At 44.4% G+C, this 12,437-nt stretch overlaps 1 protein-coding gene across 5 annotated transcripts in view; it reads left to right on the top strand.

Annotated features, from left to right (window-relative positions):
- Nucleotides 1–12,437, top strand: part of LOC138472811 (mitogen-activated protein kinase 8-like) — a gene marked incomplete in the record, with an annotated part of 957,660 nt that overhangs the window by 618,929 nt on the left and 326,294 nt on the right. For 4 of the 5 annotated variants that reach the window (XM_069611172.1, XM_069611169.1, XM_069611170.1 and 1 more), the window contains 1 exon segment: nt 5,256–5,421. In XM_069611172.1, coding sequence (XP_069467273.1) covers nt 5,256–5,421 — 166 coding nt within the window. 5 annotated transcript variants of the gene reach the window in all.

The following is a 12,437-nucleotide window of genomic DNA, read 5'->3' as shown; positions in this document are numbered from 1 at the left end:
CATTCCTCCTGATGTCTTGGCTATGATGCACTTTTTCAGGGTGAAGGATAAAATAATGCGTGAATCCAGAAACTTCAAACAAATTCAATTTAGTGGAGCGAACATTCTAATTTACCAGGATCTGGCAAACGCCACTCTCCAAAAGAGAAAGTCGCTAAAACATCTCACTGAGTGGCTGAGAGAAAGGAAGGTTCCATACCACTGGGGCTTTCCGACTTCTTTAAATTTTGCTTGGGAAGGTTATCAGAAACAAATGCACTCATTGAAAGAAGCAGAGAAGTTTCTGAGAATGGGTACGGACAGTGGAGAATCAAGAGAGGGAATCAGCTACTCGGGAACCGACAGAGAAACCAACATGGATGAGAGTGAACCGAAGACTTCGCATCCGGGGCCTTCTGCAGAAAAACAAGAATCCAGACTGATGGACAAACTGAAGCAACACTTGACCAATTTGGCCCACCTGGAGGCTCTCACTTCCTTGAAATGACTTTAAAGCAGCTAGAATCAAGTCAAGATGTAGAACCTCTGCGCTGCTACAACGTCACCCAGTGGGATCTAACATCCCACAGGGGAAAGAGTGGGAAATAAGCCTGTCCCCAGATCTAGGTCCCCAAGGTAAAAATCATAGAAACCATTGAGTTTGCAAACTGTGGAATTGTTCTTCTCTCTGCTTGGGAGTTATGCCATCTAGTTCTGCATCAGGTCCGGTTGGCCTACAGTTTGTCGGTGGTGGGATGAGCCAGACAACCCTGTTCGCTGAGGGCTGTTCCCACCCATGACTATTGGGGTGCGGGGGTGGATGTGGGTTGGACGGGCAAGGGGGGGGGGATTTATTTTCAGGAGGGCTCAGGAAACCGAAGGGAACAAAGCATCAACACACAATAGTAACATGGATACAATTGGGGAGAGCGTAGTGGCCCACTATGCAAGTGAGGGAGACAGCAGAATCATTTAGAAGCATCCACAACAATAGGGAGAATGGCAGCTAGTGAAATTCTCATGATTACATGGGACGTTCAGGGACTTAACTTCCCAGGCAAAAGGAGGTCAGTTGAACGTTTGGCTGGGTCATCTCTCAGGTGACAGTGTGCCTGCAGGAGACACATTTTCTCCAGGCCGATGAACAGCAAATTAAATTTAAGAGGTTTAAGAAATCCTACTTCGCCACATCGGGCGGGGAGGGGGCGGCGGGAGAGTGGCTATTTTACTTAGCAAAAACATTCTCTTAACCCAAATCACAGTAAAAAGAGATCCCCAGGGTAGATTCATTATAGTTAAAGGCCATTTCATGTAACAACCACTCACCATCGCATCACTCTATTGGCCAAATAATAGTCAGGAGAGATTCCTGCTTGACCTAATCCTAACAATTCTGGCATTTACAGAAGGCCATCGTCTAATTGGCAGGGACTTCAATTTAGACACTTCCTCCCACAAGAGCAGATTTCTCCTGAGCACTGGTCTTGCTAACTTGCTCAGGGAAATGGAGACGTAGATATTTGGTGACTAGCTAATGTGGGGACTCTGATTTCTCCTTCTATTCATACGCTCATAAAAGGGTTCTCAGGAATAGTTGATTCTTATACCTAGCATTCTCTTCCCCTGCTTAGAGAAGGTACACATTCAGATACTAATTCTCTCAGACCATGCTCCTGTCATGGCTGATCTACGAATCCAGGGCTCCCCAGCCCCCACACCCCTCAAATATTGGAAACTACAGTACTCCACCCTGCTAGATGAGGTCATCAAAAGAGAATTGTGTGAGACCCTAACGCACTATTTTAAAGAGAATACAACTTGGAATTCTCCCATTAGCATGGTCTGTGGCGCCATGAAACCGGTTATTTGCAGGGTTCTGATCGGTGCAGTAGCAGAGCAAAGGAGGATGGCATGACTGCATGGTTTCAAACTTGAAATGGAAGTAGCGGTCTTGGAAAAAAGCTATAAAAAACGCAGAACCAGGAAAGTGGAAAAGGATCTCGGGGGGTGGGGGGAAAGCCAGAACAGCCCTAGAAATGCATTGGGCGTACTGGTCAGCCAGGGCCCTGGCATTCACAAAGCAATACTACTATATCAATGTGAACAAAGCCAATCGCACCTGACGTGCAAAGTAAAAAAGTTACACAAGAGAGGACGGGAAAATGGAAATTATGGTGGAGCACCACTGAGAAGTCATGGTGCCAACTTCGATCACACTCAGTAAACAGACTCACTATGTACACGCCATCAACACCCCTCCTCACAAGCCCACTTGGAATCCCTAGAGCTGCCAATCTCAGTAGAGGAAACCACAGATACAAAAACTCGGCTCCGGGTGCTGACGGACTTACAGCCAAATTTCATAAGACCTACTCGCACATTCTATCCCCTCAGTTCACAGCCTCATATAACTCATTCCTTACCACAAAAGTATTACTCCCTCCATGGCTGAATCACGGACCATCCTCACCCCCAAACCAGGTAAAGACTTAGAGCTATGTTCCTCCTATAGACCAATCACATTGATGAATAATGACGGTAAAATATTCTCCCAAGATTTTGGCCACTAGATTGAGCAAAGTCCTCCCAAAACTAAAAGATCCAGACAAGACTGGTTTCATCCCCGGTAGAACCACCCAAGGTAACATCAGAGCATAATCCAACTGATAGAATCCGCTGCCAGAAAGGGGCGGAGGATGGCAGTGATTTTCCCTAGATGCCCACAAAGCATTCGATCTGCTGGACTGGGGATACATCAGGCAAACACTCTCTGGGTTTGGCCCTATGTTTACTAGGTGGGTGCTGTCCAATTATTATTGAGAATAAACGGATCTTGATTGGACAAGATGCACATAACTAGATGCACCCACCATGGATGCCCACTATCCCTGCTAATATTTGCCCTATCAATGGAGCCATTTGCCCTTAAAATCCATCAAAACCCGAACATAAAAGGCCTTATAGTGGGCAAGCAGGAATACAAAACAGCCATGTACCCGAATTATGTCCTTCTCACAATAATGCATATGGAAAAATTGTTGGGCGCATTATGGTGTGAAATTGAGTCCTTTGGGAAGGTATCAGATTTTAGAGTAAATTATACTAAATCAGCGGCGCTGGCGATTAACATTCCACGCAAACAGAGAGAATCTCTTGCCCCGCAGGTCCCCATACCATGGGCAGATTCCTCCAGTGGATATTTAGGGGTGCAGATTCCTACGAAATTTGAACATATATACCAATCTAACTTTCCGCAGCTGTTCAGGGAGATGCAAAAAGATCTGGAACATTGGCAGAAACAGGAAATCTCGTGGATGGGTAGGATAACCGTAGTAATAACAAATATTGCCCCCAGGCTGATTTATCACTGTGCAGCCCTCCCAACGAACATTCCAAAGTAGACCTTTTGAAATTACAGAAAAACATACTGAAATTCATCTTGGGGGGGGGGGGGGGGGGGAGCACCACACATTGCAAAACAGATTATGCTCCGCAGCAGGGAGTTGGGAGGCCTGGGAGTTCCAGACTTGGCCAGATATTGTAGAGCTGCCCAGCTTTCACATGCCTTTGCTTGGGAATCAATAGTAGACCAGCCCCGTGGAAGCAAATTGAGGAAGTATGGTGCCCCGGGCCGCTTTCTGCCCTCCCACACAATGCCCTCTTGAATGCCGGCTCACTTGGCGCCCCTCGCTGCCACAAAAAAATATAGTATTAAACTGAAGAATTGCAGCACACAAATGGGATTGCACAGGCATGCTGGGTCCTTTTAACTCCGAAATGGAGTAATCCAGACTTTACCCTGGGCATCCGCCCCCCCTAATAGATTTGCAGCCTGGCGGGCGGGCGGCCCGTGAAAGATAGTGTACTTCTTGCACAATGGCACCCCCCTCACATTTATAGAATGTAAAACAAAATGTAACGTCCCAGAATCTGAGCGGTTCCACTACACACAATTAAGACACTGGATTTCACAATGTGTGGTTAGGGGAAATGGTGGGAGGGAGTTAACCCCGCTTGAGGGGACCCTGACTGTATCTGCCCCCACGGGGAACATTTCTACCCTATATTGGTTGCTAGATAAAACAGATCCTACCATGCGTAGGTGGGAAAAAGACCTGGGGCGCACACTAGAAATCAAAGACTGGGGAAGAATATGGGTTAGACTGCATAACAGCACCAAATGCATAACAGAGAGGGGGGATACAAAGTATGTTACCGGTTTTACGTAACTCCTGAGCTGCTAAACAGAAGCAACCCTGCAATTCCCTCTAGTTGTTGGAGGGGATGCTCAGCCACTGTCTCCCTATTTCGTCTGCTATGGGACTGCCCAAAATCTAAAGACAATTGGCAAATGGTGTTGGAACAAATCAAACTCATCACATGGCTGGGAATCCCATGGGACCCAGCAATAGTGTTACTGAGGGACACCAAGGAGGTGCATTCCCATTAACAGGACAGATAGCAAAATTAATCACACATCTCCTCACCGCTGCTAAAATCGTCATAGACCGGTTATGGAAACACCCAGAAGGCCCATCATTGCCTATTTGGTGGACAAAATGCTGGGAGATTGTGGTGTCTGAAACAATCACGGCTATGCGCTTGGGGAATATTACTAGCTTCCAGAGCATCTGGTCTCCTTTTATGGAATATGCAGATCTGCAGAGAAATACCCAGGACTGACACGTCGGCCGCCCATGACCCAATGGTTTAAATAAACTCTTTAAGTCTGAAGGCAGCAGTCGAGGCCTATGAAGACTCTCGCACCAATAACAAATTAACACCCCCCCCCCCCCAACCCCTGGAGAAGACCTGATCAATGTAATGCTCCCCTGTGTTTGTAACATGTGGAGACTTTGCTCTTGTGTGATGATGATGATGATGTATGTTTTCCTGAGAAAATGTAATAAAATGTTTTGTTGAAAGAAAAAGTGTGGTTGCACAACTGAAATCCATGGCAGCATAGGCTGTCTGAAAGCTTTGATATTTGATGGGTTAGATTCAGCTTGGTGAAACCCAATCCACATAAGTGGTAGTTTGTGCTCTCCATCCCAGCCTCTGATCCTTCAGATGTACATCTGGAATGCGTGAAAAGGAGCCAGTCATCTGCGTACTCATTACTTATTTCATAGTGCAGGAGTTGGTCATCTGCACAGAATGCTGATCTTCTGGACCAAAACGTTTCTTTATCCTTACTTCTGCATGACCCGAGGTGTTATGAGATGCTGATCATTCTTTTGGGACACAGAATAATCTGATTGCCTTTTCTCTTCCAGGACTTGAAACCCAGCAACATTGTTGTGAAGTCAGACTGCACGCTTAAGATATTAGACTTTGGACTGGCTAGAACTGCAGGGACCAGCTTTATGATGACGCCATACGTGGTAACACGTTACTACCGTGCTCCAGAGGTCATCCTTGGCATGGGATACAAAGAGAATGGTGAGGGACAGGGACTGTTAGGCTGTGTGAGGTTTCTATAAGTTTTCGGCTTTGGGGACAAGCCTTCCTCGACCTCTGCAAGATGGTGGGACCCAAAGCAGGGTAACAAAAGCAATATTGTCTTTTTGGTAGTTATGTTAATAGTTTTTTTATAATGCACCAAATCATCACTGTTGTAGGCTTAGAACCCCACAACTTTTCAGGGAGTTGGATTATTGTACTCCTGCCAGGGTTTAAAGTATGTATTATTGGAAACAGCCCTTGGGAGAAGAAACAGCGAATGAGTAGGCAGCTTATCACAGGACCGACTTGCCACAGTATGGTGAGGTTGTAGGGAATGGGGCTATGCCAGTACTTCAAGAGTTTGAGTGTGGAATGCAGAATGTAAATGGAGCTTATTGTGTGTGGGAACTGGGGTTACTGGACTCTGCAAGGTACACAGACCTATCAGAACAGTGATGGTGGGTATAGGGCTGATTGTGATTAATTAATGGAGTCAAGCAGAGTAAAGAGTAATGGAGGAGAGCAGTCTAATTTGGAGATAAACCTTCTGTGGCTGTTTGTATGAAAGAGAACCAGATTTACGGAGCATGATGGTGCACTGTAATCAATGGGCCTTTTCAAAATAGAACACCCAAAGAGTTGGTTGGGGCTTGAGGTAAACCTTCCAAGGGGTTTGCAAGGGATAATTTACATTATGCCATCTTTTCAGGGAGAGTGGCGCTCCTCATGTCGGTTATCCATACCACACAAATTGCACTGCTATACCCAGAAGCCCTCTACATCACGTTCAACAGTGTCCTTACGCGCCATAGTCTTCTTTACTACCAGGAGCCCCTCAGTATTGTGTAAGGGAAATGCCCTTGCCTTTTTCACAGTATGCCCCTGTCATCAGATTTGGCTATGCATGTGCCCCACCCAGCACGAACCACTCCAACACCCTTTCCTCAGTCAACAGAGTTTCTCCTTTATCTAACTGCTCTTACATGTTATTGTCCAATTGTATGTATGTTGATTAATGAGGTTGGTGTTTCTAATCCTCTGTATTTCTTTTCTTCTGCACAAACGTTTTGTATTTGATTGGTTTTGGGGCATGCCTCTTAAGGATACCCTCTGCCATACTATGATTCCCAGTACACTTCTTCTCAAGCCCCTCTTAATCCGCTGCCATATAATGTATTTGGGTAGAGCTTGCAGAGTGTGCATTGTGAGTTAATATCTGACTGTGTGGCAAATTTTAGAATATGCAGCAAATCTGGCTTTGTGAAATATACTGAACTGTGATGTGTGTATGACTCTGCACAATGTCTTTTCTTTTGTCTGCTCTCTGTCTTCACCCCCTTTCTACTTCTGCTTTTCCTTCCTTTGCTAGTGGACCTCTGGTCTGTGGGTTGCATTATGGGAGAAATGGTTTGCCACAAAATCCTCTTTCCTGGAAGGGACTGTATCCTTAGGCTGCGGCAGGTCTGGAAAACACAAGTTAACCACCACATCTCTGTCCGATAAACAGCATTTTTAACCACATTGCAGCTCTCTTCTGGCCTGGATGTTGCCACACTTAAAGGTAAATGTGTCCACTGGGGTGCAGGTTTTCCTAAAATGGGAGCTGGATAGTGTCTCGTACAACCTCACAACTCCTTCACCAAGTAAGCAGATGGTTCAGCCCATGCACACGTCCCTTCCTGTATATTCTAAAGTACAGTTTGCTCTTACTCCATCTCATTTGACAGGCCACTTGTAAAGCTATGCACTCAGTATCTTTTCAGAGCACTGGCCTCTTTCCTGCCATCTTCTTGCACATTCTATCCTGTGAGTCAACCAGTCCTCACCATGGAATATAGCTGAAAGTCCAGTCTGTATTGAAAGGCCACTGTTCAGCTGCATTGTGTGAGCAGCCAAGGTTGTCTGTGGACCCTTGAAAGATGAGTCTGTGTTTGAGAATTTTAAAGGATGATTCTGGTCCCTCTTCGTGTTGACTTTGATGGGGCCGGAGTGTAGAATTCCAAAAGTAGGCCGGGTGATTCTGTTTCGAAGGTCGCCTGTGTGGAAGGCAGTACTGTTCTAGCTTCTGCAACAGGGTGGATTTCATGGTTTGGTGCAGGTTGGAATCTAGCCATTACTTTTTAACTTGATGGAGAAGGCACTGTCCAAGTGCAATGGGTAGATGTTAAAGTGAGTAAGCTGGTGATGCTGTTTTATTATGTAATTATGCTTCAATCCCTCCTTTTTTGTGTGTGAGAGCAATGAAATTCTGACGCACAACAGACGCACTATGCCCTGTCGTGCCAGCATCTGGGTGCGGGGGTAATAGTTGAACCTTTCTGCCTTTAACTGGCCGTCCGTGGTGTTCTTCTTAACTGATCCCTCCTTTGTTCTGTATGAGGTGCAATTGTTAGTAGGTGGGTGATAATTGAGTCTTCATTGTCCTTCACTCTCATCAGGGTGGTGTTCCCGCCACTTGCCCAATGGTTTGCTTTTTTAGTGTGAATCCTTTATTCATTCATATGCTGTACATGGTCCTGCCTTGTAGTGCCTGACTACTAATTTCACATGTTTTTTTTTCTAAAGTTTGTTGGCCCCAATCATGTGTCTCTCTGGCAAGACATGTCTGAAACCTTTATTACTGATCCAAAATGCCGCTCCTATTGGAACCATCTTCACAGGGGAGAGTAGCGTAAAACATTTTAAGACCAATCACCAGAAAACTGGCCCATGTGAAAGTTTGGCCGTCCGTGTATTTGGAAAGTGGATTTTCCCCTAGTTCATTCAGTATTAATCTATGGAAAAAAACATGATTTCTTTTTTGTTGAGGTGAGACAAGGTACTCTGCGGATAGACTGCATACGTTTGGGGCTTCTGTCTAGCAATGCAACATGACCCAGCCTAGTATAACGCTTATGGAAGATTATAGCTCCCAATTCATAGTCTCTGGTTGTAGAGTACTTGGAGTGAAGTGTGAAAGCCTCCAACAAATATTCTTTAGTTGAATACAGCTAAGAAAATGCTTTAAATGGTGTAGGTGGGTAGAGCATCTGTGTCCAGCATTTTACCCTAAAATTTCCAAGGAAAAAGATTTGGTAACCATTTTCACTGGATTTCTGTGGGAGACCTTATTTAGTCCTCAGAGTGGGACAGTAGATCAAGTCCATTGAACTACACTATATCCAAGCTTCTTCCAAATCAGGCTGTGAGCAAAGGACATAAAAAAAGGAACAATGGCTTATTGATTTCACCGTTGCTCAGTTTTTATTAGCAGGACCAGCTTGAGAATATTTGTTGGGGAAGAGTTTCCTTAACCCCACCCCCGCCCCCGCAACTCCCCCTGGTAGGGGGTGTAGGAACACTTCTACTATGGGAATACAGTGTATCTGTCTGCCAATGATAATCCAAGATCTCTGTTGGGTAGCTTAGCAGAGCAGTCCGGCTTCAGTCAGGGGAGGGGAGAAGTTTGGTTAGTAGGTACCGCAAGGCCCAAAAGATTAGACAAGAGGGCACTAAGCAGTCTGAAAAAAAATACTTTCTTTTTAGAGTGTTGCACAGTAAATAATTAATGGGTCGAACAAGTACCATACATGACATGTATATGCTAGAAACTGTGTGTGTGCGTATATAAACCGTAAAGGTCATTCGAACATTTAGGTCTTGAAGACCCTTGGCACGCCTAAAGTTAATGCAACGCCTATCCTTGATGGCAAACCCTATGCATCCTAATGCTGAAGGGACGAAGAAAAGGGATTTCATTCACAGGTTTAAGAATCCTCATGCCAGTATTGGTTTGAACACTGTTCTGCATAACCTCCAACACATACTAAAATAGTTAAACCCCACAGGTGAATCCTACACATACTGAGTGAAAAGGTTAAACAACTAGAAGCAAGCCCCAGAAGCACACCCACACATCATGAGGACGCACAGTACCAAGTCTGACTAGGTCAGAGTTAACTCCTAGAAACATAACAGCAAAATGTGTTACATTTAGTCCAGTGTAATACTATGGGAAAGGAGAAAGCTGCAGTGATGTACATTAAGTTCTCTAATAAATCACTTGCGCCCTTTTAAAATTACACATTTTGGTAGAAAATTCCAGGGACCCAAGGGGAGCCAAGAAAATATCAGTCTAGTTGAGTAATTGTTATGAATTGCTTTAGATGAGTTCAAACGTTTCCAAAAGTTTGTCCATCATGATCAACAGGACAAATCCCACAGGCAAACCCTGTCAGGCCTATCTTAAAACCTTCCACCCCCCGCTCTCCAGACAGCCACTCCCGGGTGTTTATTGGGGCTGTCTGGGAGCTGAAACTTGGCTAACTCAGTTCAAACCACTCTACAGACTACAGGTCTCTGCTCAGAGTGAACCGATCAGCACAAAAGCCATTTTAGGTCTGCCTCATAGTGTCCACAAAGGCATAGCAAAAGTAAAATGATTAACCCTTATGGCCACCATAAATGGACATTGGGCTCTAATGTGGCAAAAAGGGTCACAAACATGAAGTTGCGAAAACTGAAATACAGCTGCCACAAGCCTACTCCACAGCATACTTTCATGTTCACGGAGGTCTCCCTGGGACCAATGGGGAGGGTGTGGATGTGTAAAAAGTCCCTCTGTTCACAAAAATAGTCAGAATTAGGGAAGGGGCAGCAAAAAGAAATGAGTTATTGGAACCCACAGGATGGGTCAAGAGAACCTGAAAAATGAGTTCTGACCTAGCTCAACTATTCATAAGAGATGGGTGAAGCAGTTGATAGTTAATCCATAGAAAAACGAAACCAAATTTAAGCATATATGTCGGAGTCTTAATATAGCTTGGGTCCATAAATGGGTAACTCTTCCTATCATGAGCATATCGATTTCCATTATAACATTCAGACTCCGAGTATATTACATGGGTCGTATTGGTGGTAACGATTCTCTGTGTGGACATGTGTATCACTGCTTGGTGTTGGGATTTCTGTGGCAAAAATATCTTCTATAAAGTGACCCACTGAAGTCTTCTATGCGTTCTTTAAACATCCAGAAGTGTGTTCTTCAGGCCAGGTGCTGAATCTTAGTTTTCTTCAACTTTTGTGACCTCAAGGTGTCATTCCTTTACCCAAGAATGCTGGCCTATAGATTGCATTTAGGGTTTTATTTTAAAAAGAAGCCCACTCCTAGTTGTTGCCTGCAGTAGGCAACACTGCAAGCGTGCTTCCTATGGATTTCTCTGGTGTCACATGTAGGGATGTTTCCTGTACTTGAAGTGACTGCCTGCCCCTTCGGTTTTCTTTTGCCAAAGTTAATCTACACCTATGTCAGTGTTGGCAAACAAACATTCTATCCATTCAGTAGATTGTTTGCCTTCCGTAAACGTACCAAATGCACCTCTTAAACTGAAATAAGTATGGTACAATTCCTTCCATTTCTACTGGGTATACCAATCAAGAATTCAGCCTTTTGCAAAACGAATCTGTTCCAGATTACTATGCTGTCATTATGATGCAATATAAGTGTTTGCACACTTAATTGTTTGTTTTCTCTAAATTAAATAATGGGTATCAACTCTAGATCACCCTTCTCATGACCTTGTTGGAAAGCTACAATGTCTGTGACTTCGTTCCAGCTTCAGATTGTGTCCATCCTCTCGTTCAGTCTGGGACTCGAGTGCAGAACAAACGGAACATTGAAAGTATTTGAAATGTTTAAAATAAGATGGGGATTGTTTTCTTAATTTTATGCAAACGTCAAGTCTTTGCTTGGAGTACTAAAATAGAAAGGACTCGTCACTTAATATTTCTTAATCAATATTTCGAAACTCTAAGGTCCTTGGCACCAGACAGTAAACCTCCTGTTACTGTTTGCTTTCTTGGTTGTATTTCCCCTGAACACTGTCCCTTTGTGTTCTGTTTTTCTTCAGGGGAAGTTTATTTTACCTCCTATGTTTGCTGAATCTTTATAGCTCAAGATTTTTTAAGTGAAAAACATTCTTTTCTCCATTTATGCAGACTTATTTAACCCTACTGCTCCATTATTTGATTTTTAAACTCATCACACTAATGTATAAGGCATCCCATGATAACGTTCCCATGTATTCTTGCCAGTGCATCCAGCAAATAAACTAGTGGGTAATTGGAGGTTTCGTAGAATCCTCCCACCCATTATAAACTGGGATTATCTTGGCTCCTCTTCAGCTAGTAGGAAGGATGTTTAAACCATTCATACTATTAACTAATTTGTTCTAAAGGGGAACACTGATATATTGATTAGGAATACAGTGTAGTCGGAGTGCCTAATTTTATTTTTTGGGGATATCCACAGCATGGGTGTCACGATGCGTGCCCCCAGACATCAAGAGCAGACCCATCTGCCCAGAGTACAGGCACCCATGAGAACTTGGGAGGCTCAAGGGACCGCCTGGGGCTTTATGGACTCAGTCCTGGCGCCGTTGGGGCCAGGCACATATTGCCTTTTTCAAAACTAAGCAGGACGTCCTGTAGAGAAATCATGTACAGGCCACTGTGAGGCCTTGAAGGGATTACTTTCTTCCAGGGTCTATTTTTCTTGGGTGTGGTACTGGAACTATTTTACCTGGGAACTACTTTATGGTGGCTATTTAAACCACACCCGGAGACCAGCACACGCTTCGCATTCTTCTGCATCTCTGCAGCGTAACGCTCACCCTGTCTGCAGCTCAGCATCCAGTCTACAGCTACATCCGTCTTGTTCTCCGTGAACCGAACCTGCAAAAGAGAAGAGGAAAAGCAGATTAGAACAGGAGCCACACCATTTGTCGTCGCTTTCATTGGGGTTTCGCCGCACCTGTGAGGAGAAGAAAACATCTGTTACAGTGCTGCACTGGCAAAATATAGAGAGGACAATTGGTTAATCTCTTAATGAACAATATCCCTTGCTAAGATTAGTGCTTGGTGCAAAACTGACTCTTACCTTGGCACTACCTCAATCGTTTCGGAGATGGAACGTTCACCTTGGACCATTCTGCAAGGGAAGAAATATATAAAAGGAGCAAGAGTGAACGATAAGA

This window comes from Ambystoma mexicanum, chromosome 8, assembly GCF_040938575.1.
Source record: "Ambystoma mexicanum isolate Mex_15411 chromosome 8, UKY_AmexF1_1, whole genome shotgun sequence".
NCBI lineage: Eukaryota > Metazoa > Chordata > Amphibia > Caudata > Ambystomatidae > Ambystoma > Ambystoma mexicanum.
Note: the sequence above shows the minus strand (reverse complement) of the source record. Positions and strands in the feature narration are given on the sequence as shown.